General features: G+C 35.1%; 1 protein-coding gene across 4 annotated transcripts in view; it reads left to right on the top strand.

Moving 5' to 3' along the window:
- The window catches only part of LOC149065592 (single-stranded DNA-binding protein 3-like), a 156,490-nt gene that overhangs the window by 5,309 nt on the left and 125,102 nt on the right, over positions 1-26,079 (top strand). For all 4 annotated transcript variants that reach the window (XM_089253701.1, XM_089253698.1, XM_089253697.1 and 1 more), the window contains exons 2-4: positions 8,594-8,666; positions 16,768-16,829; positions 21,870-21,954. In XM_089253701.1, the coding sequence (XP_089109827.1) occupies positions 8,594-8,666; positions 16,768-16,829; positions 21,870-21,954 (220 nt within the window). The remainder of the gene's footprint in view (positions 1-8,593; positions 8,667-16,767; positions 16,830-21,869; positions 21,955-26,079) is intronic.

Here is a 26,079-nt window from a genome sequence, read left to right as displayed (position 1 = left end):
AATATATTTTTGCTTATCAGTATTCATGCTTTGTTATATCGCACGTACGTAACTTCAACAAAAGAATTTTTGACCATATGAGCGTCACTATAATCTTCAATTATTATCCAAGACTATTGGCTGCTAAGCCATTCCCCTGCACGATAAGACAAACTTTCTTGTTACCATCAGAGGGTTTGTAAAACTTCCTTAAAAAGGGTATTTCCCCATTTACGACGTGTGACATCATTTCGAAAGGGGAAAAAAAAGAGGCTTCATGCAGAGACTGCCCTGCTTCATGCCCCACAAGAAATTCCTTAGGGATTGTTTTCATAAGCAGGGATTTTTTTAATGAAGTAGGAAATTTTTAGGGACAATTAGGGATTTTTGTGATTTTCGTAAAAATTCGGGAGATTTAAGAACTTTTCGGGAGGTCGAGCGATGAAGCTAAAATTCGGGAGACTGGGCAGCTATGTTAATGGAACATTATACTTCCTTTCAGGGGCGTAAATGATCCCTATGAGGGGAACGGAAGTGTATAAGGAATTTTGAGTTACTTTCAGAAAAACGAAATTGATCAAGACAGCATTTAAAGATATATTTTTTAAATATTTGTTTGACTTGGGGGGGGGGGAGACACAGCAGAAGCCGCTTACCATGTGAAGGTATGGGCCCACCAAAGCATAGCCCGGGGCTTTGAGAGGGGGGGGGACTAAAAAAATGAGAACTGGTTGAAATTTTTGAGAATTTGCCAGGTAAGGCCTCAGAAAAGTCACTTGGCCCTCTTCAGTCAGCTGAGGGTTTGTTGCAGAACAATCCAAAATATTTTACTTGAGGTTGATTAGTTTCATGATTTCGTCATGCTTCAACTTTAATTAGGATATATGAAACCCCCAAAGCAGAATATGTCAGTCTGCGACATGTGTCACAGAACAATCAGTGCTACTGCAGAACTATCTGGTAAAATTTTAAGAAAAATGTAGAAAACACTAACAATTAGAGCATTTTTACTGTACAACATTTTCAGTCAGCTGAGGGCTCGGTGCAGAACAATGCAAAACATTCTGCTTTAGGGTATGAAACCCTTATTTGTTTACTTTTATGAAACAAAGTATGTGTGACAAATTTTCCTGCAGAATTTTATAAGATGTGAACTACATTGCCAACATTGACTTGTCAGTAGTGATAAATGTTTATCTTTGCCCCCAAAGCAGAATATGCCGAAATCTGCAACGTACATCGCAGAACAATCTGGAAGAATTTTAAGAAAAATGTACAAAATACTATTATGGGAACTGCAGAACATTTCCACAATCAGCTGATGGCTCGTTGCAGAACAATGCAAAACATTCTGCTTTGGAGAGCTTTGCCATGAGAGTACCCCCAGGACAACATAATCATAGTACAATAAATTAAAAAACCTCAAAATTTATTTTTTTTAAATTTTTTATATATATAATTGAAAGTTAATTTAAATACAGCACCTCATAGGCACTGAAACCTAGAGGGCTCAGGCACACATGAGCCCTCTTCCTGAAGCAACTTTTCAATGTCATTGGCGTTGTGTGCCTTAGTAATTCATGAATATTGAATGTACCTACATATGCCTTTCTGTGTTGTATATACAGATGTCTAGCAACCCTAGAGCCTCCGTTTCCTTCAAATTGAAGCTTCTACGGCGAAACATTTTTTCCGACACAAGTTCCATAAGCTCGACCATGCACATGAAGCCTGGTGCAGATCCACCACGCTGAACCATTGAAAAAAAACCTGTTTTTAGCCCACAGCGGGAGAAGATTCTGACGAAAAACAGGTTTTTGCATGTTCAGGAATTGAGTAGAGCAGCGAGTGCAGCGGCTTTGCAGAGTGCCTTCTGCGCATGAACAAAATAGATCGGCTCCGGGTTTGTCTTCTCTCGAGTTCTCTCACATGTATATACAAATTCAACATCATGGTAAAGATTGATGCAATTAAAAAAAAAAATAAGTAAAATACTGCAAGAAACTTGATTCTCCCTGAAGAAACTCGACTTCCGCAAGACTCGATTTTTTTTAAACCAATTTCCATAGTTAGGAAACAGTTATTTTCCGGATATTATGCTGAGCTGAACTCGGAAAGAAAATTCAGTAAAATGAAAACGCTGTGTAATTGATGTTGTGCGTCTGATAAATTAAATATTTTAACATTAATATGTATAGAAATAAATTGCGACCGAAGCCAAACGGGTATAATGAATGAGTAAATGAGTAAAAGTCGTATAAATGAAAGTCGTATTAAGGAATGTTCCACTGTATTGTGGTTTTAGGAGTGTTTCTGTGTATACTTGTTTGGAAATTTTTTTTCCAACAGAGGACTTGATTGTATTTTTTCACAGCCAACTTCACACTTAAGCCGCATATTCATTATATATTTTGACAGCTGATACAGCAAGGCTTACTTGTGAAAAAGTTTGATTGATTCTACGCAGTAGTTTTTGGTTGGTGCCCTTTCAAATATGGAAAGTGAAAAGCAGCATTTTTGGCATATTTTACTTTTTTACTATAGAAAAGGTAAAAATGCTATTCAAGCAAGAAAAAATTATCCGATGTGTATGGAGATGATGTATTGACAGAACACCAGTGCCAAAACTGGTTTGCAGAATTTCGATCCGGCAATTTTGATGTTGAAGATGCACCACGTTCTGGAAGGCCAGTTGAAGCTGATGGAGACACAATAAAGGCATTAATTGATGCAAACAGGACAACACAACAATCAATTCTGAAGTGTACTGTCATCAGCTGGACAAATTGAATGATTCACTTAAACAGAAAAGGTGTAGTGTTCCACCAAAATAATGCGAGACCTCATACAAGTTTGTTAACTCTCCAAAAGCTTTTACAGCTTGGATGGGATAATACTGCCACACCCACCATATTCTCCAGATCTGGCACCTTCTGAGTATTATTTGTTCCGGTCTCTACAAAATTTTTTAGACGGTAAAACCTTTACTTCAAATGAGGAGGTCAAAAATCACCTGGATCAGTTTTTTGCCAGCAAAGAACAAAAATTTTATGATCTTGGAATCATGCTACTGCCAGAAAGATGGCAAAAGGGTATTGGACCAGAATGGGCAATATATAATTGAATAAAATATTTATTCACTATAAGAAAATCGTCTTTCATTTTCATAAAAAAAATGAAATTACTTTCCGAACAACCTAATAATAATTTTGCTAAAATTTGAAATTTTCGCTTGTTATGTCATTTGTATGAACAAACTGGAGCTTACTCAGCTTCGTGAGTGCCCTTTTTTTCTAGTGCCCCACCAGTTTAAATTTCTTATAAAATGGCCTGCTGTATCTATTCAGTGAAGAATACGACAGATCATTGGTGATGTGTCGTATTTATCCTGTCCCATGGGGGGGGGAGTTTAATTTGTCTTATCTTATCAGTTAGGATCAATTGTATAGCATTAGCTTTTGTCATCTTATTTACAAATGTTTTAACCTGATAATGTCACACATGAATAGGAAATCTGATTGATCTGGAAAGGTATTCATGCTGATGTGTAAAGATTATAAGGTTATATATACAAAGAGCACTGTATAATGCATTCAAATAAAATGCAGAAAAACTTGGTTTTTTACCCTTCAACTCTTATGGCCTAAGTTTGAAAGAAAAAAAACAGCTTGACAAATGTGAACGGATTACGGATCAGTCTGGATTAGAGAGTCAACTCAATTTTTTTTGGAAGAGGTTCTCTGAACGCTCCCTCTTTTCAATCCCAGCATTGTCTCTTTTTACCCTCTCCCCAAAGGTAGGTTTTGCGGATGCCCATGGAAGAAAGTAATTCATTCAAAGAAAATTGGCACTACTGTATTCGCCAGAGCTGAGCATAACTGAACGAGGCACAACTACATTCTAGTAAGAGGAAGGATTTCGCAAAAGAGACAAGAATTTCTCATTTTGTGCTCGTCAAGTTATCTGTATCCGCCCATTAGTATAAGCGTCTTATCGTGGCTTGTTATAGCCACAACCAGAGGTAAACACAAATAAGTATTTGGTTGTTTCAAATAATGCTCGTCCCGTGACCTCACATATACCTACTTTCCCATCCATTTCCTTTCTCTTCACTCTCCTTTTTGCGTCGTGTGATTTCACAATGATTTTTGATTATTCAGTATAACATTCATACTATTTAACACGTTAAAGTTAGTGAGTAAAAGCAAACCCCATAAGTACATTTATGATGGCTCGATTGAGTGAAAATGAATTTGATGAGAGAAGTGTTAACATAAAGTTCGCAGAGCAATTGCTTGTTTTCATCAGTTTCATCCGAATTCGAGAATGAACTCGGAACTGATGAAAACTGACTTGTATATTGAAGATGATTGGGGTGACTTAATGCAAACATTTCACGAAACTTTGTCGAAGACAAAATTATTTCATTTGTGTGGTAACTAATCAACTGCTAATTATTAATATTTTTCTTAAACTTCAGTAAAATGTATTGAAATTTAATGTACATACACTGAAGAGCCAAAAAAACTGGTTTACCTTCCTAATGTCGTGTAGGGTCCCAGCGAGCCCGCACAAGTGCCACAACACAACGTGGCATGGACTCGACTAATGTCTGAAGTAGTGTTGGAGGTAATTGACACCATGAATCCTGCAGAGCTGTCCATAAATCCGTAGGAGTAAGAGGGGGTGGAGATCTCTTCTGAACAGCACGTTGCAAGGCATCCAGATATGCTCAATAATGTTCATGTCTGGGGATTTTGGTGACCAGCGGAAGTGTCTAAAGTCAGAAGAGTGTTCCTGGAGCCACTTTGTAGCAATTCTGGACATGTGGGGTGTCTCATTGTCCTGCTGAAATTGTCCAAGTCCGTCGGAATGCACAATGGACATGAATGGGTGCAGGTGATCAGACAGGATGCTTACGTACCTGTCACCTGTCAGAGTCGTCCAGGAGTCCCATATCACGCCAACTGCACATGCCCCATACCATCACAGAGCCTCCACCAGCTTGAACAGTCCCCTATTGACATGTAGGGTCCATGGATTCATGAGGTTGTCTCCATACCCGTACACGTCCATCAGCTCGAAGCAATTGGAACCGAGACTCGTCAGACCAGGCAACGTGTTTCCAGTCCTCAACAGTCCAATGTCGGTGTTGTCGGGCCCAGGCGAGGCGTAAAGCTTTGTGTCGTGAAGTCATCAAGGGTACACGAATAGGCCTTCGGCTCCGAAAGCCCATATCGATGATGTTTCGTTGAATGGTTCGCACGCTGATACTTGTTGATGGCCCAGCATTGAAATCTGCAGCAATTTGCGGAAGGGTTGCACGTCTGTCACGTTTAATGATTCTCGTCAGTCGTCGTTGGTCCCGTTCTTGCATGATATTTTTCTGGCCGGAGCGATGTCCTAGATTTAATTTTTTACCGGATTCCCGATATTCACGGTACACTCGTGAAATGGTCATACGTGAAAATCCAAATTTCATCGCTACCTCGGAGATATGTCCCATCTTTCGTGTTCCGACTATAACACCACGTTCAAACTCGCTTAAATCTCGATAACCTGCCATTGTAGCAGCAGTAACCGATCTAACAACTATGCCAGACACTTGTTATATTATATAGGCGTTGCCGACCGCAGCGCTGTACTCTGATTGGTTCCATATTTCTTTATTTGCATACGCATGCCTGTACCAGTTTTTTTTTACTCTTCAGTTTATATGAATATTTGTAGCATCGCATACTGAATACCAACAGATAAATTAATAGACTGTGACATTTATCCAGTAAATATTGAATGTCCGCAATGTGTGTCGCACAATAGAAATTGATTTTATATTGAGTATTCAAGAAACTTTTGATTCAATCACCGTAAATTCTGTTAAAGAAGCTACTGGGATGTATAAGCCACATCTAGAAAGATCACTGCAAAAAAAAGTTTTCGTGGAAATACCGTCGACGTGGACATCGAAGCCTTGTGTAAGACGCACATAATTTTCATCAAAAAATTTTAAAAAGGGATTAAAACTGTTTCGTACGTTCCACTTATGTTCTGTGGTTTCTTTAGTAATTTTTTTACCATTACTGATGAAAAAAATAAGTAAACATTAAACGTTTTTCTTGGAGTGAAAATTTATAGAATTTATTGGAATTCTCTAAGTTAGAAGTTATATAAGCCACAACTTCCTTATGGAAAATTGCTGTGATTTTTTTTTTTTTTTTTTTTTTGCAAACAAGCTTTACTAGATATTTCCATGTGATGTTACAAGCTTGTATATAATTTCATTATTTTCAATCAAATACTCTGTTGTGAATGTAAAAACATTGATGATGAAGATTTTCATGTAGCAATATTGGTTTATATCTTTCAATTAAAACAATGATCTTTTTGTATGAATCCAAAAAAATAGAAATTTGTGAAAATGATAATTTCTCATTTTTCTCCAGGAAATCAGGGGAAACTGATTTCCTGGGATTCATAAATTTTTAAACACTTAGTGAGGAAATTGTGGCTAACCTACAATAGGCCTATTCATGTCTTGGCACCTGTAAATTTATGTGCGATTGCTAAATAGAAATCTGTGAACATAAAATTTTTAAAAATCATATCTATGAGTTTACCAATACAGAAAGCATCATTATATCCTGGATAATCTGGAAGAAAAATGTTATTTTGAACCTTTTTTTGAAAAAAAAAGCTTAGCTCCTATGAAGTTTGGTTGTTCCCTAAATTATTTTTTGATTTGTCAGGACATGAGTCAGACATCTTGACTTAAGAACGGTAAACAATTGATAAACTCACAAAAAGCAGTTGTGTACATGAAGACTTGTGTGAGAGAGAGTGCACCATCCATGAAAGGTCACACAAAAATATGAAGAAATATTTCAGATATACTGTACTGGAGTAACAAGGAGATTAATTGAAGAAGTCATCTCACCTATAGTAGGCAGACACATGCGTCATCTTTACCCTTTTTGTAGTATAGGCCTATCCAATGGTTATAGGTGAGATGACCTTCTTCAGTGATGTCATGAGCTTTGTGCCAGGGTTATTTGGTATGCTCTGGCTTCTTTAAACCACATGGTTTTTTTCAAAAAATTTGCATAAAAGTGGCCTAAATATATATTTTCCCCCCTTAAAAATATCACATTGGTTCATTATTTGCCAATGTGCTTTATTCTTACCACATTTTCTATTCTTGGGGTATATTCTAATGGTATATCTTTAAATGGTGTAAGATGATATAAGTAGTTTTTTTCAAAAAAATCTCATAAAAGTATCCTGAATATAAATTTTCTTTCATATTAAGTATCTTAGTTGCTGAAAATTATATACAGTACCAGAATTTCTTTCTCACTGCATTTTCTAACTTTGTGCTACATTCTGACGCTCTATCTTAAGCAAATTTATGAATAAGGATTGTATCACACATACGTGGTGGCAGTGTATTACCTCTCAGGCTTTTTTCCCCCTTCACAAAGTAGCAACAACAGTAGTGACTTCACTGGCATGTTAAGGGCAGGTGGGCTTATAATCCAAAAGTAGACCAGCTGCACCTTAAAGACAAAGACCAGTGTACTAGCAGTTACATTACCTCACAGACATTTTCATTTTCTTTTCATAGGAAGCAGCACATTTCATACTGTATAGGCTACCACCACCAGGCTTAATATTGAATTATTATTTTTACATATTTTCAACATTACCCCCAGTTAATCAAGGTTCTACTGTACATTAGCAAAAGCCCAAAATTGGCCAGTTCATGCAGTGGCCAGTAATCCCTGTCCAAAAAATTTTCAGTTATAAATTCCTTGGAATATGGACTGGGTCATCATTTGGTTAGGATGCACAGTAGTAAGTGATTTATGAAAAATAATCAGCTATATACAGAGTGATTATAATTAAAGTTCTTATTAAGAACATTGCATGAAACAACGGAATTAAAATTAATTTCTTTGGCAAAAGAAAAAAAAAAACTTTAAAATGTACAAGTAGATGATGCTGTACTTGGCCAGCGGTATAATCTATTTTACGCAACCACATCATTCCAGCACTTCAAAAGCATCAGTGTGTGAATAGCAAGGCTGGACAAATCCCAGATGCCAGGGTAACTGAATGAATGAACACCAGAACTTTGCCATTGGGGGTGTCTGGGGATAGTAGGCACTATCATCCAAATGTATTGTTGAGTGGTTTTTATGACCATGAAATAGTAGTTTGATATTCATTCTCGGGTGCCAATGTAAACCTGGCGTGCACCAAGGTGTTCATGGACACTATGGGATTAGGAAACCCTGAAGGCTGCAAGGCTGTTTTTTCAGTGGGCTGCTAAATACTTAAGCCCATCCCTACATCAGAATTAACGATACATTGCCGTGTTCAAAATCTGGATATCAATGTGGGCCTTACATTGGTGATTTATAATAAATTGATGTGTCACCCAGTACTAATGGGTAGTCAGTCATGTGATAAAGCTTTAATCTTTCCAGTTTAATCTTGTTTAAGTTTAAATCCACATAATTTTTTGAGAACTGTAAAAATATGTTCCTGTTATAGATGCTGTTTTAATGAAAATTTAAATAAATCAATGTTAATACATCTTTTATTTTCCTTCCAGATTAGCTCTCTATGTGTATGAATATCTTCTTCATGTTGGAGCACAGAAAGCTGCTCAGACATTTCTATCTGAAGTAAGAAAAACCTTGTTTAATGAACCAAATCTAATGATTTTCTCATTAAAAACGCAGGATGGTTGTCTTTCTTTAAAAAACATTTTTTTTCTGAACATTGAAGTTACATTTTTTAAAATGCTTAGTAATGTTATGTTCATTTTGAAGATATTCTGTGCGGGTTTTGATCATGGGTGCTGCTTCAACGACGATTAAAAATTTGGTATTGGCACTTAAAATTTTATATGTGCGGTTACTAAGTTGGAGTTCAATACAAAATTGTCTGAATTTGTGTCAGCATGCCCACTAGCTTGGAAATGGGTTCTAAAGTTGTCAAGGAAAAGTAGAAATAAAAAAAATTGGACAGTTTCTCTTGGGGAGAAAGATGTTTGACTGACACAACTTTTCTTGGGAATTTGCAATAAGGGTCATTCCATTTCAAATCACCCGGCAAAATGCCACCCATAGTCTCAGATTTCAATGATTTTTTCTTTATTTGTTGCATTTACCATCCTTATTAACCGTGTGAAATATTATTTGCATATCTCTAAAACTTTTTGAGAAAAAAAATGTTTAAATTTATCAAAAACTGATGCAGATGACTTTTCCGAGGCTCAATTTTTAAGCGGCATTGTTTGAGAAAATAAATCATAACTTTTTCAATTTTCAATATATTCAAGTGAAATTTTCAGTAAAGTGTTCACAAAAACATACAAAATATGAATAAAAATAATACATACACTTACATTTGAAATTTACATGCAAAAAAATTATGTAAACTTCGTTTTTGTGGAATTTTTCGTTAGAAAAAATACAATTTTTCAAACATATTTTTAGACCAGAGGCACAGCAGTTACCAAAACAACTTTTATTTTAAATTTCTCCTAAATATATGAAGTAAAATACTAGAGAGAAAAAATAATGGTTTTTTGATCGTTAATATGTTTATTCTGGCTCGCAACACAAAATTCATCGAAATAAGACTCGATCGTTCCGATTTCAAATCATTCAACTAGATACTGAAATGCAACCCATCATCCCGGATTCCAATTATTATTTTTTATTTATTGCTTCTACCATGCTTGTTGACCATGCAAAGTTTCATGTACATATCTCAAAAACATATCTCTCTCATTTTTTTGAGAAAAAAAATGTTTTCTAAGCTCACGAATGACGTCTCTTAGGCTAACCCCATTCAAGCAATATTATTTGTGAAAATATATCATAACTTTGCAGGTTTTCAATATATTCAAATAAAATTTCCACTAAAATGCTCACAAAAAAATGCAGATTATGAATAGAAAAAATGTAAACCTTAGAAGAGAGAGAGAGAAAAAAAAAGTCATTTAAATTTAATTTTTTTATTATTATTTTTTTATTTTTAACACAATTTTTTAAACAATTTTTTTTGGATGCACAGCATGAATTTTCAATTTCATTTATACATGAAAAATACAAGTTTACTATCCTTAAACCTTTTGTTATTTTTTTCTTATGACATTTTAAAGGATTAAAGCATGTTTTCGGATATATTTCATACTTTGAGAAAAAAGCTCTATGATGCTTAAACACACAGTAGATAAATGTTCAGAACTTGCTCCACTCCTCAATATTGATGTCCGATGGGTCCAATGATGTAATGGGTAACAGATTTTACACTTTTTATGACAGTCAGATCCAGTTTTTTTTCCAACACTATAAATTTCAAGTGTCTTTTCTGACATTTTACTTTGAATTCCAAAATGATGATATAAAATATTTAGCTCAAATGGAAATTGTGTTATCATAAGAAAAATTTGCTAACCCTGGAATAGGCTACTTTATGGAGCACATTCTCTGTCTTCAGCAAGATCATAATTGAGACTTGCATCATTTCATTGGGAAAACTAAAACACTTTTGTTTTAGTTTTCCCAATGAAGCAGTAGCAGTAACTTTATCATCACCTGCTGGGATGATAAAGTCTTATGATTAAATAAAACACCAGCTACCCTCTGAAGGACAAAGATGAGTGTGTCACAGTTTATATCTTCACAGAAGCTATTATCATTTTTTACAATCATCATCACAACAAGAAACATCACATCTTACATATCACCACCAGGCATTATATACATTAGGTTTACAATTCTACTCTCTTCCATCTGCCTCAGCTACAACAATTAGGTTGTAGCTGATAATTATTTCATTCTTTGTGATTTAATGCCTCATATTCTGGCTTTTTATCAGCAATTTTAAATTATTTCTTGGGAAAAATATATAGAGGCTTGTGTTAAATATTATAATGTAGATTTTTTTTCACACAAGTATAACCATTTCATATTTATCATATACATTAAATATATTTATTAAAATATATGCTGTAATTAAAAAAAAAATTTAAAACCGTTGTGGTAAAATAACTTTTATAATTAAGCATGTTAAAAAAACTTCAAAAATTAATCTATATATATGATTAATGTTATCTGGATTTATCACATACAAAATAATTCTTTATGCAAAAATATATCAGATTGCAAAAGTTTGTCTTTGTTGCATCATAAGAAATATTTATAGATCAATTAAAAGTGAAATTAATTATTTGGAATTTGAACACTTCTAAGAATCTGAACATGAAGGTTTAATTTGAAAAATTATTTTATTCATAGAAAACCTTTTTTTTTTCACCAACTCCCATTTGACACACATTACATTAACATTTCTAATTATTTCATAAATTCATTTAATCCTAGAATTTTAAAATTTATTAATTGTTTTGAATTATTGCATTAACTACTCATGAAACTTAATTTAGTGAATACTGTAATAAATGTATAAGCATACATGAAAAATAAAATATAAATTTATTTTTACTAAGCATGAATCATTATATTAAGTCAAAATGTACAAATATAATTAAAGTAGTCATATAAGTACAATTGTGTTTTGTTACTGAAATGTATTAACTGTCAAAATAATGTTTAGTTTTCTACAGTCTTCTTAATATGTTAATGGGATTAAATTTAAAAAAAATTGAAAATTCATGCTGTGCATCCAAAAAAAAGTGTTTAAAAAATTGTGTTAAAAATTAAAAAAAATAAAATTTAAATGACTTTTTTCTCTCTCTCTCTTCTAAGGTTTACATTTTTTCTATTCATAATCTGCATTTTTTTGTGAGCATTTTAGTGGAAATTTTATTTGAATATATTGAAAACCTGCAAAGTTATGATATATTTTCACAAATAATATTGCTTGAATGGGGTTAGCCTAAGAGACGTCATTCGTGAGCTTAGAAAACATTTTTTTTCTCAAAAAAATGAGAGAGATATGTTTTTGAGATATGTACATGAAACTTTGCATGGTCAACAAGCATGGTAGAAGCAATAAATAAAAAATAATAATTGGAATCCGGGATGATGGGTTGCATTTCAGTATCTAGTTGAATGATTTGAAATCGGAACGATCGAGTCTTATTTCGATGAATTTTGTGTTGCGAGCCAGAATAAACATATTAACGATCAAAAAACCATTATTTTTTCTCTCTAGTATTTTACTTCATATATTTAGGAGAAATTTAAAATAAAAGTTGTTTTGGTAACTGCTGTGCCTCTGGTCTAAAAATATGTTTGAAAAATTGTATTTTTTCTAACGAAAAATTCAACAAAAACAAAGTTTACATAATTTTTTTGCATGTAAATTTCAAATGTAAGTAATAATTATTTTTATTCATATTCTGTATGTTTTTGTGAACACTTTAGTGAAAATTTCACTTGAATTTATTGAAAATTGAAAAGTTATAATTTATTTTCTCAAACAATGCCACTTAAAAATTGAGCCTCGGAAAAGTCATCTGCATCAGTTTTTGATACATTTAAACATTTGTTTTCTCAAAAAGTTTTAGAGATATGGAAATAATATTTCACACGGTTAATAAGGATGGTAAATGCAACAAATAAAAAAAAAATCATTGAAATCTGAGACTATGGGTGTCATGGCTGGGTGATTTGACATGGAATGACCCATAAGCCAATATCAAACAACAGGCCTATTTGGCTACCAAGTCTTATGTCTGACTGTATGAATTGCTACAATTAATAACAAGCCAGTGGGTTCAAGTCTATAAAATGCGGAAAAAGAGTCAGTTGAACTAAGCCAAATTATCAACCTCAACAAATTATAAAGAAAATAATTTGTTTCACAATCACATTCATCAGCTGAAATTCAAATTCCTTTAGGTTATTATGGAAAAACTCTTAATTCATTCTGGATGCTGCCCGAAATTTGAAGATTTAAAAAAAAAATTATATTAGAAAAAATAGAGGCTGAGCTGAACAGCCTTACAATTGGATGAAAGAGAAGGATGATGAAAGGAAGAACTGAAGATATTTTCATTTCACACTATGTTCAAAACATTGTTGCTGTTTTTCTTTTAGGTTTTCAAAGTTTATTTAGGGTAATACCATTCTTCATAAGCGGACCTTTTACTCTTTGATGGAAGAGAAATAAAAAAATTTAACCAAAGTTCATTGAACTTTGTTTTTAGAATTTTGTTGAAGTGGTTCAGACTTGTAAAACTATGAAAAAAAAACTTTGTTTGGCAAGGTATTACTGTCATTCAGACCATGAAGCAACAACAAAACTTAGTGAACTACACAAAAACAGCAAATACTTTGCCACAAGTTGAATAAAAACTAATAAGAATTTTTTTTACCTTGAAATTAAAATCCAAATGATAATTTAAACCTTATTCTTACTATAATTTTGGAATAACTATGGGTTCTATTCTCAAAGGATAAAAATAAAGTACTCTTGGATGGAAAGGGCCAAAAACCTGGATATCAGAATGGATGACAACTAATGATTGAAAAACCCAACAAACTCTCAGTTGATGTTTCTTTTACTTGCAGTTCTCTGATTGGTTTACAAATTGGTGACTCATTGTAATATATTTCAGTACAAGAATGGAATATTCGATACAATGGAATCAATTTACCAAAATATGTTACAATACGTCACCAATTCATAAACTAATCAGAGAATTTAAACAGATAAAAGAAACATCAACTACGTGTTTGTTGAGTTTCTTTCAATCTTTAGTTGGCATCTGTCGTAATAGCCAGATTTTTGGTCCTTTTCATCCAAGACCATTTTATTTTTATTCTTTGAGAATAGAACCCATAGTTGTTCCAAAACAATTGTGAAGAGGAGTTTTTAAGAAAGAATAAGAAGAAATAGTATTAATGCAAAATATTTTACAATCCAATTTATTTAAATGAACATACAGTAGAACTTTCCATACTGGACATCCCCTGTTAACGGACACCTCCCATTAACAGAAACTTTTTTGAATTACATCAATCAAAATCAGTGTATTTTATTATCTATTAAGGGACACTCCTCGCGTTATGCCATGCTAAGGGGCTGTTCAAGTATTACATAAGCAAATTTTTAACCCCCTCCCCCCCTTGTCAGCAAAACTCTGACCCCCTCCCCCCTTGTCGGCAAAATTTTGTCATCAGCTCTGCTCCTCTGAATCCTAACGCATATTGGTGGGATCGGAGACGTACACAGAGGAGCTCGTGCCCCCCTCCCACGATCAAAAATTTATTTATTTAATCTAAAAAATATTTTTTAATTGAAATTTCGGAAGAAAATACCTATACAAATACAACACCACAACAGGCAAAATGCCCAACGAGGTGGCTGAGAAAAAGATGCCCATAAAAATATGGATGTCATATATTTCAAAAATATAGCAGCCCAATGAAAAATTCAATTAACAAAAATTGTAAACAATATATACACAAGATAAAATATTATACAATGCCCATAAAGAATACTTATGGTTGTCTTGTTTTAAGTATGGATAGCTTCTCGATTTACCCCAATATGTTTATCGTATTTCTTTTTAAACGTGTCAATTGTGTTACAATTTACTACCTCCGGGGGTAAGCTATTCCATTTATTAACAACCCTATTAGAGAAAAATTCCCTGCGACATCATAACCTTGCATTGTCCCTCACCAATCGATACTGGTGTCCCCTTGTAAAAGCAGTCGATTGGCGGTGTACTAAAGGTTCATGGTCCATCCTATCCATCCCATTGAAAATTTTGAACACTTTAATCATATCTCCTTGACACCTGCGTTCATCCAATGTAAACTTATTTAAAAAATGAAGTCTCTTCATAACTCAAGCCCCATGTGCCAATAAGGACATGCGTAGCTCTTCTCTGCACCCCTTCAACCAAGTCTATTTCCCTCTGTAGGTATGGTCTCCAAAACCTTACAGCATACTCCAGTCCAGGACAAACTAAGCCTCGAAAAAGTGGAAGAATCACTATCGGAGAACGCAAAGAGACCTTTTTGAAAATGAGACCAAGCATTCTATTCTCTTTTTTGACCACCGCTGAACAATGTTCAGAAAACCTAAGCCGCTCGTCAATGAGAATTCCCAAATTTGTGACCCTAGTTGCATCCGGGATAGTGACACCATTCAACTCGAAAGAGAACCGTGGGTTGTTCGAACCAAAATGAGCAATCATGCACTTATCAATGCTAAACGTCATGATCCATTCATTTGCCCATGCTGCAATCCTGTTTAAGTTGGTCTGGAGCAACTCCCTATCGTTTTGATTCCCGATTACCCCCATTAGCTTCACGTCATCTGCGAATTTGCTAGTAAAAATGTGTTAAAAATTTGCTAATAAATTTGCTTTATGTGTTGTTATATTCAATTTCTGTTAATTTCAATGTTATTTGAAGGCTATGAACTCAAAATTTATCTTAAATTCATTGCGACCCACCCTCTAAGCCATTCAATGATGAATCGCATAAATGTCCTTCGCCCGTGGACCAAATATGGCCCTAGGCTTATCCGATGCTGCCTGCTCTCCTCAAGCGTAATTTTGTAAAAATGAACATGAAAATGAAGGGTAACTTGAGTGATGTAGAACTGCATTTTCAAAACTGAAAATGAAGCGGCACATTTACAGATTGCTTAAGTGTCCCGTGGTACAATTCCAAACCATTTAAGTGGCCCATGGGCGCGGTAGCCCAGGTCGATAAGATACTTGCCTAAAGTACCAAAGGATGTTTAGAGGTGTCGCGAGTTCGATACCCGGTTCATCCTTGTCAGAAAACTTTCCTGACACAGGGGTACAACAAAAATACGGCGACTTGACCGCAGCAAAAAATTCCTACCGCAGGGAGTCCCCCATCGAGGGGTTAGCGCACCAACCCTTCGACAAGTGTAAAAAACAAGCCTGCCGTTCGGAATCAGCAATAAATTGTAGGTGCCAGTCTAATTAGCCCTCGTGTGCAGAAAATGACCGTGGTGCGACAAAAATGATCAAATGATTAAGCGGCCCGTGGCACATTTTCAGGTCACTCAAATGACCCGGGACATAGTTCCAGAACACTCAAGCGATCCGTGACACATTTAGAGATCCCTTGAGTGACATGTGATGTAGTTTTAGAGCACTTAATTGGCCCCCCAGTGAGGTTCTACATCACTCAAGTTACCTGCAGCACATTCTCAGATTAGTTAAATGATCTGCGGCATATAATTACGGATCACTTGAGTGATGCGTGGCACAATTCCAGAGCACTTAGTGGCCTGGACACATTTCCAGATGACTTGGATCTGCGGGACATTTAGAGATCACTGAAGTGGTTCTGTAGGGCACTTATCAATAGGTGGGGGGGGGGGGGGGTATTACTTCAAGTGCCCACAAACTGTCGAAAGGTTTTTCTCGTTTTTGGTGCACAGAGTAAGATGGCATAAAAAATATTTCATATTTTCATAAAGGGTGGTTGATGATGTAAGCATTATCCAAACCCCCCTTCCCCCTTGTCATCAAAAGTCAGCAAATCAGAAACCTCCCCATCGATGATGACTTGAACGGCCCCTAATGAGAATATAACAGTTTTTGTGTTTGATGTTTGCACACTAGTCGTTAATAAGTTATAAATTGTTAGTAAGAGAAGATATTTATGATTTATAAATTTCATAAAAATCACAAAGGAGGGGGTTATTTTCTCAAGGGGGTAAAAACTATCATATAGTGTGACATTGCAGTGACAACCCTATGCTTAAAATGATGAAAAATTCATTTCTTTTAAATGTATTTTTTTACAATTTCAGATAAGATGGGAAAAAAATATAACTTTAGGTGAACCTCCGGGATTTTTACATTCATGGTGGTGGTAAGTAATTCATTCTACTTTTTTAAAAATATTTCATGCTTTAAAACAACTGCAGAAAAGACATGCCAACCATACAATATATTGTTCAGGGTGATTTTTACTTCACGGCACGGAAATTATCAGGTGATCTAAAACAACATTTTTATCTGAAGAATATATGGGCATAGGAGTAAAATGTTTAATCTCCAGCATTGCTTATTCAAGTACTGTTGATGTGATAGTAAATTAGAGTGCTTTTAGACAAAAACCCAAGAATTACACAAATTCTTATTTATTTTCAAGTTCTTATTTTCAATGTCTTGTATACAATGAGAATTTTTTTAACAGCTGTGGGCTTGGCCTGACTAAGATGGACCCTAGCTGCACATGCTCAGGTTCCTTGGGGAGAAAAATAAATGTCTCACTTGCTTTTGTTTTTTTTTTCTTACCCATGCACAAACCAATTGCGGCCCCATAGCCACAGCTTTCTATTAGGCATGTGTCTCTTTGATCAATAGACATGAAATGCATCCGGGGGATATCAGCTTCCAATGCTTATAAAAAAATAATTTGAGAGAAACTGGTTATCCATAATGCTTATGACTATGCAAGGAGAAAAGGGAAACTTTGGTACCACCTGTGGAACAAGCAAAAATTTTGCTTCATGTGTACGGAAAAAGACAAGGAGTGGGGAGAACCACTCAGTGAGATTCGTATTAGCTATAGTATTTTGCACTCCCAATGGTGTTGCGTTTGTGAAAATTAATTATTTTTATTATTGAAAAATAATCCAATACAATCACAAACAAAATTTCTTTTTTGTATGAATAATCTTTCCTGCAAGAGAAACAGGCAATTTGACGTTTTTGTTTTTTACTTTTATGATCAAAGTCAGGGGGGGGAGGCAAATATAATTCCAATTATTCCTCAGCTTTTCAGGAATCAAGGTGCGTTTCCTTTAAAAAATACCTGCTTGTTACGTGAGTAAACCCGGGATACCCTGCGCAAAATGCAGCAGGACAAATAAAAAGGCAATGCCAGCACCATCAAAAAGAAAAAAATTTATCTCAAATGTGTATACATTCAGCCACCTCGTTGGGCATTTTGCCTGTTGTGGCGTTGTATTTGTATTTCCAGATTGGCCAGATGAGAGGTACTAATGGAAAAAAATTATTTTTTCCTTAATTTCCCTCCTTTCATGTCACCCTCAAAGCAGAATATGCCAAAATCTGCAACACATGTCGCAGAACAATTAGTGCTAGAACAATCTAGAAGAATTTTAAGGGAAAGTGCAGAAAATGCTATTATGGGGATTTTTACTGCAGAACTTTTCCAGTCAGCCAAGGGCTTATTGCAGAACAATGCAAAACATTCTGCTTTGGGGCATGTCACATGATCTCAAGCATCAAAACATGGTTATTTTTTAAGCAGTATCTGTGAGACGATTGCTTAGAACCAGTCTTTGTCTCTCGGATTATTCTTTATTAGCTTTAGAAGCTGATAGACCACTGGTGAGCTGCCAATTCATTGCTTGTCTTGTGAACTGTCATTCTGTCCGCGTTGCACTGGAGCTCAGCATATCGCTCAAGAACAACATATAACATAACATGTATACTGTGGACCCACCTTTAGACTACAAGTGGTTTACTGGTTATTTATACAGTTGAATGGCTTTAAAAATGCAGATAATAAAATTTTTGCAATCTGCAAATTGATTTAAAATGATATGATGGTAAACAACAACAATTTGACTGCAATGAAAAGTATTTATTCTTCAATGGTTATTTTTTAAAATATAGTACATATGCTAACTTCACTAAGAAAAATTCCTTATAACCCTTTTTATAGTTTTATAAACTCCACTGATATGCATTTTAAATGGCACCATGGAAACCACTGTATCCGCTCTAAAATACCACATCTTTTTTGTGAATATTTTCTGCAGATTTTGTGCGTATGATAGTGATCTCTCCCACAACTCTGGGAACAATAAACAGAAGAGAAATACTCTTTTTCTGTTGTATATATTGTACGTTCACTGCCTTGAGTAGACAAAATGGAAAGAATAAAGGTAGATTTTTCAAGCATGTCTCTTTTCCTCTGTTAAAATGTGAACGAAAAGATGACTTCGCCCACTGGCAGTTGATCCGACAGGTTGGGGGGGGGGGGGTTGTGGTGGAAAACATGTTTGATTGAGAAGCTTACTGTAAAGATCTTTTCATCATTGCCAGAAAAATGAGGTTTTAAGGATTCAAGATATCTCAGCATTGCTGAAATACAGGGTGATTATAAAAAAACTATCCCGACATATGGGCCCCTAACTATCATACCATTCACAGAAACTGAATGAAATTTTGGCATAAGGTATTTTGATGTATGCGCTCAAGTATGATATGGAAAACAATAGTGTCACTCTAACAGTTACGGTTACAGTGAGAAAATTTCGAAAATATCAAATGGCAACACCAAGTTTTTTGTATTGTAATGTGATCTCCATTGTGAAAAACCTTAAATAGCGTTCGAACGACAACTGTAGATAGGCTAAAAGTGAGGACAACCAATAAGGACAGAGAAGCAGCATAAAATAAAGCATTTTATTGTGTTTCACAAATTTTCCACATGACCTTGTGGAGGACTAATCAGGCTGGGATCTCAGCCGAAGAAACGGTGTGACGAATGAAACGAAAATTAATGCTCTGGTGCACGGCAAAGTCCTTTTTACTTTTTCCTTGCCTAGCTCCGGGGATTTTCGTGCTACAGGTGCCATTCCAACGCTATTTAGTGTTTTTCAGTATGGAGATCGCATTCCAGTACAAAAAAACTTGGTGTTGCCATTTGATATTTTCGAAATTTTCTCACTGTAACCGTAACTGTTAGAGTGACACTGTTGTTTTCCATATCATTCTTGAGCGCATACCTCAAAATACCTTATGCCAAAATTTCATTCAGTTTCTGTGAATGGTATGATAGTTAGGGGCCCATATGTCGGGATAGTTTTTTTATAATCACCCCGTACTTAAAGTACAAGGTGATTCATAATTCCCTCTGGGATGTCGGAATGCTATAGTAGAGAAACTGTGACAAGTGCAGTGGAGGGGAGCCTTGCACTGATTACAGAAACAATTCAAGTTTTTTATAACAGCAGTCACCAGTAGATGACAGTACACATTTAACTGAAAGCAGTCAGTGAATTAAAATGGCATTCACGGGCAAACAAAAAGCGTTCTGTGTGTGAGATAGATAGCTTTTTCTCAGCCCGAGATATCAAGGAAACAGTTATTTTCCAGATATTATGCTGAGGAAAGATAACGAAGACAGGGTCATGTCTCTAGTGGTGTAGATGGTAGCATGCTTGCTCGGTATGCAAGAGGGCCTGGGTTCGAGTCCCGGCGGAGACGTGATTACTTTTTTTTTTCCGAGTTCACCTCAGCATAATATCCGGAAAATAACTGTTTCCTTTCTGTGTGTGTTGGAATTTTCTAAATTGCAGTCAGTGGTGTTGGTGCAATGGAAATTTCGTACGAAATATCGAACAGAGGCACCCACTGACAAGACAATTCATGTGTGGTACAACAAGTTCAAAGAAACAGGATGCTTGTGTTATGCGAAACTAAGTGGTCAGCCGGGTTCATCTGCAGAGATTATGTGTTGTGCAGAAAACATTTAAAACAACAAAATCAACCCATCATGCAGGCTTAGAATTGAGGATTTTGCAACCAACAGTGTGACAAATTGTATGCAAAAGTCTTCATGTAAAGTTATTCCGATTGCAAATGTGGACTTTGGGATTACGTTTTTCTTATGAAATTTTGTATCAATATGTCTAAGCCGATGATTCACTGCTGCAGATAATGATTTTTAGTGACGAAAACACCTTTCAGCTGTCCGACAAGGTAAACCGTTGCAGACAATGTGCACCTTTTTCTTGGAGAGCTACATCAACGATCTTGTGTTTGTACCACCTTTGCCACATGGTTTAGCAGAAATGTGTGGACTGATCACACATGCTGTTGATACCATGGCTCATTTCATGTTGGGGAGAGTATGGCAAGAACTGGATTATTGAATTGATGTATGCCATGTGAGCAAGGGTTCACACACCCAACAGTTGCATGGTCTGTAAATAAACTTGAATTGTTTCTGTATTCAGTGCAAGGCTCGACTCCACTGCACTCGTCATAGCTTTGCCACTATAGCATTCCGAAATCCCGGAGGGAATTATGAATCATCACCTTGCGTATGGTTAGGCAAGATATCTCATAAATGCCAGGAAGGTGGTCACTGAGTCCTGGGAAAAATTAGTCACAAAAAAACATTATTTTAAATAATTTTTCTCAGGAAACAATATGTTGAAAGCTTCTTAAAGTATTTTGAGTTTATGTTTTTTCCCAGAAACAGAACTTGGTACCTTGGAATATACTTATTCCTTGAGTTATATATAATATATTATGTATAACTCAAAGAGAGGTTGGTGTGCTAACCCCTTTATGTGGGACTCCCTGCGGTAGCAATCTTTTTCTGTGGTCATGTCACTATTTCTGTTGTATCCCGTGTCAGTAAAATTTCTGACTAGGACAAACCGGGTATTGAACTCGTGACACCTCTAAACATTGTTTGGTATTTTAGGCGAGCATCTTATCAACCTGGGCTACTGTGCCATGGTGTTTATTTTAATCCCATTCTTGCAGAAAGACTTAAGAAGATTTGAGTTAAGAGAATAGACAAAGAAAAAAACAGGTTAACAGTAAAATAAGTCTGAAAAAGGAAGTCTTTTTGTTATTGTGTTTGTCTTAGTTAGGTATTTTGTTACACTTATACATCACTTACACCAGGGTTTTTTTTTGCCAATAGTGACTGATCCAACACTTTACTTGAAAAAATTAGTTTCTATATTCATATAGTAATTGCAATAATTGCGGAAGTCATTAATGTTGCCTGGTAATTCAAGCGTAAGAATGTATTTTTACTCAACAAATGTTTCAGCTTTATCAAGAAATCTCGTTATGTATTCTTTTATGCGTAATTTTTCCCCATATTAATGATCTAAATACCTTTTTTTAGTGTTTTTTGGGATCTTTATTGTGCTGCACCTGAGCGACGTGAAACATGTGAGCACTCAAGTGAAGCAAAAGCATTTCATGATTATGTAAGTTAATTACACAATTTGCTAAAAACATATTGAAATATATGAAACCACTTTTTAATTATAAATTTATCTTTATTTAGATAACTATTGCCTCTGCAACTGACATTTACTTCTATTGTTTTCATTTATATTTGTTTCAGTTACCTAAAATATTTTTGTATTTGTGTGACAATTATATTACTTTAATTTTATTGAAAATGCAATGCATCATATTAATGATTATATAACTGACCATCAAATAAGAATTTCTCTGCCTAAATAACGGTTATCAGTAAAGCTCAAAGTTTTATGATGTCTTTTTTTTAAAATGATGTCATATTTTGAGCATTTTCAAGCGATCTGTCATATTTTAGGAATTTTCAAGCAATTGATTTTTTTTTTTTTTTTTTTTTGGTTATTTTATCCAAAACGACTACAGAAATATTATTCTGTAGTCATTTTCTTCAGTATACATTTATAATGAAATCTGGTCTTTTTTTTTTTCTTGAAAAAAAAACAACTTTTACATTCCCACTAGCCACTTTTTTGTTTTCTGAGGATCTTTTTGTTATGCTTCTGAATGACAGGCAAGCACTTGTAAAAGATGTCATTCATTTGAACACTCAAAATCTTCATATTTAACTCATTTTCAATCATGCCTAAATGCAGGTATTTTTATCAGGAATGGCAGACTTGGTTTTGCTACTGTTCCCCATCACTGTAAAACTCCAAAAGCTCAATTACAGTGTTTTTTTTGCATTATGGTTATGAAGTGAAAATCAATTGTTTTCCTCCCTAAAATTGACTCTCTCAAGTTTGGTAGTTGCCCTTTTTACGCTTAATTCTGGCACTACCTGAAGTAAAGTGTTCAGAGTAAAAAAAGTTAGAAATTTTCCTAGGATTTTGGGAGAATGTTTTCAACACTGATGGGTCATGTGCATCGTGAGGAATTTGCATCACAGTTCAAAGTCTAGCGGTGGCGCAGTGGGGGTTGGCTGAATTTGGTTTTCTGTCGTTTTTCAGCTTCAGGAACAAATGTGAGTCTATCTTCCTGTTGAAAAGCCTAGCAAAAAGTCTTACAATCATGGCTGCAACTAAACACAATAGTTGACACTGTCACCTGGGAGCAAGGAGATACCCAATTCGGCACTCCCTCCTCATAATTTTGAATGAACAAAAAGCAATCTTGGTGCCTTTTCTAGTACAGCGCATGGGGCACCAGATCTTCCCCAAAGCAGAATGTGCCGAAATGTGTGACGTACGTCGCAGAACAATTACCGCCACTGCAGAACAATTTGGAAGAATTTTAAGAAAAAGTGCAAAAAACACTATTACATGTATGGGGATTTTTACCGCTCCGATTTTTACCTGTCAGCCGAGGGCTCGTCGCAGAACAGTACTAAACATTCTGCTTTGGGGCCTGTCTTCCCTACAACTGTACAAATATTCAAGCATCACACTTCACTCACAATTCAAAATACAGATGGCAGCATTAACTTTACACACAACCTAGATACGTATGTAGACGGTTAGGTTTATCAGGTATCAGTTACGTATAAAACACACAACACAAATGTTTTGCTTTTAAAAAAAAGTGTTACAAAAAATATATATACTTGAGTGAGTTCCTAGAGCAGGATTTTTGTAGTGCCTACAAGACTTCAAGTCTGCAGTGGGGAGGGGTGTCATCTCGAGGAGGGATGCACACAATACATCAGTTAATCAGGTAAGTGACACAGATTCTTACAAACATGATGTAAATGACCTTGCCACACATTAACAGATTGACAACTGCCCAAAAAAAAAAGAAAAAAGAAACCATTATGCTTCTGGAAATTAATCTGTTTAGCCAGTATTCTTTTTTTTTACTTTTTCAGTCAGCTGAGGGCTTGTTGCAGAATAATGCAAAACTTTCTGTTTTGGGGGCTCTTAAGCCACTCAGAATAAAATTGTAATATAAGCTGAAAACAAATAATAACTCCAAAATACATAACAATCAGTCTGCTCATGAGAACACCCCATGGTGAGAAATCCAGTTTTAATTTATTATATCTTGAAATTGAATTTTTTGCAAATAAAATGGGTTGGTCCTTTTGGAAAGAACCAACCCAGTTTCCAACCTAAAATATCCCTGCCATGAAGTGAAAAACACACTTAGATTGTTAGCAGTTTGTGTAAGGTTTCTTTTTCTGATAGGTGAAAAATTGTCATGTGATGACTTTAGTAGAATTGTGTTAATGAGACAGAAGAGTATATCTTTATGATTTGATGGCACACAGTTACAAATAACAACACAACAGACCCCAAAGCAGAATGTGCCAAAATCTGCGATGTACGTCGCAGAACAATTAGCGCTACTGCAGAACAATTTGGAAGAAAAATTGAAAAAACCACTATTACATGTATGGGGATTTTTACCGCAGAACATTTCCAGTCAGGAGGGCTCGTCGCAGAACAGTGCTAAACATTCTGCTTTGGGGACAACAGATAAAACTTTGAGGCTAGAGATAAGAAATGAGGTAGGCCATAGAACGTTGAAAGAAAGATGAAGTGTGTGTGTGTGTTTGATTCTATTAATTTATTAAAAAGAAAAAACTTTTGTGTTGGAAAAATATGTCATGAAACATTTTTTTAATGTCAATGAAGTGGAATGACATTTATAATGATAATTTTTTTAAGTACTTTCACTCTTATTGTATTTTTCCTAAAAATTCTTAGAATTTGAGCTCGCCACATTCAGGAAATTTGGCGTTTTTTTCTATTAATCATTGTAACAGGATTCATTGCATAATTGCTGATCCTTATTCAGTTTCCATTACGCATTTAAAACATTGACAGAGTTCCAAGAAGCCCAGAGTCCCTATTGATATCTACTATTTTCTTTTTAGTATCTATAGTTACTCAACAGGTATCACTCTAAGGCATTCTGGAGTTTTAACAGTTTAATCAGTGTATTATTTATGAAGGTTTTTAACAGCTGGCTGATGTGAAGCTTCATCTTCACAACAGCTAGCTGTTAAAAACCTTTGTGTGGAGAGTGACATCATCCGTGGATGTATTATTTATGCTTCAAGTTTCGTTTTTTTTACTTAAAGAGACTTTGGTGATATACTCCAAAGCCTGCTTCAGGGTGAAAAAAGTTTTTATCAATTCAGATAACAAAGGTGTATTCTATGTCTCCATACAAAAACCATCTATTGTGAGTGGTACAAGCATTGAATATTTCTGAATTACTTATTATATTGAAATGACCATTGCATGATTGCATCTGCCAATATATATATAGGTGGTCATAAAATAACTTTGCTAATACACGAGTGCCTAGCAGCAGCAGCAAAAATCAACTTATGCAAATGAAATTGAAGATATAAGTGTTTCCAAGTATGCGCTTGAGAATGAAAAGGAAATCAAAACTGTAGCTCTCACGGTTACAGTTACAACAATAAAAGTTAGAAGAATTCAAATTTAAACACTTACTTGCATTGTAAAATAATCGGTGCAGTAAAAAACCATGAATGACGTTGAAACAATACCTGTAATACCATAAACGCTGGCTCGGGATGCAGACAAAGAAAGTTCTCACCAAGGGGTTGGTGCACTAACTGCTCCATCAAGGACTTGATGCAGATCTGACTGAGATGCCTGACTGAGTGGTTAGTGCACCAACTCCTTGGTGAGATCTTTCTTTGCTGGTGCTTATGGTGCTATAAGTACCATTTCAATACCATTCATGGTTTTTACTGCACCAGATCATTTTGCAATGCATAAAAGTGAAAGTTGCTGTTTGAATTCTTCGAAATTTTGTCACTGTAACTATAACAGTGAGAGCTAGAGTTTTGTTTTTCCTTTCAATCACAAGCATCTACTTGAAAACACCTATATCTCAGATTTCATTCCCATTACATGATTGTTCTTGCAGCCGCTGGGGGCTTGTATATTAGCAGTTAATTTGTGACCACCCTGCATTTTTCAAACCAGTATCTTAAAACCTCTGCCTTGGTTATAATACAAAAAATTTTACTTGGTCCTTTGAATGTTTTTACAACCAAATTTGAATAAATTGTTGCTGGTTCTCCTTAAGATATAGATATATTTTGTGCATTCCTTCACTGTTTCCTTGATAAGGCTTATCATGCTAATTACTTT

The sequence above is a fragment of the Pholcus phalangioides genome, unplaced genomic scaffold (genome assembly GCF_987345545.1).
Source record: "Pholcus phalangioides strain wild (caught in Gottingen) unplaced genomic scaffold, Ppha-v1.0 ptg000039l_1, whole genome shotgun sequence".
Lineage (NCBI taxonomy): Eukaryota > Metazoa > Arthropoda > Arachnida > Araneae > Pholcidae > Pholcus > Pholcus phalangioides.
The sequence above is the reverse complement of the archived record's forward strand: the minus strand, read 5'-3'. Positions and strand labels throughout refer to the sequence as shown.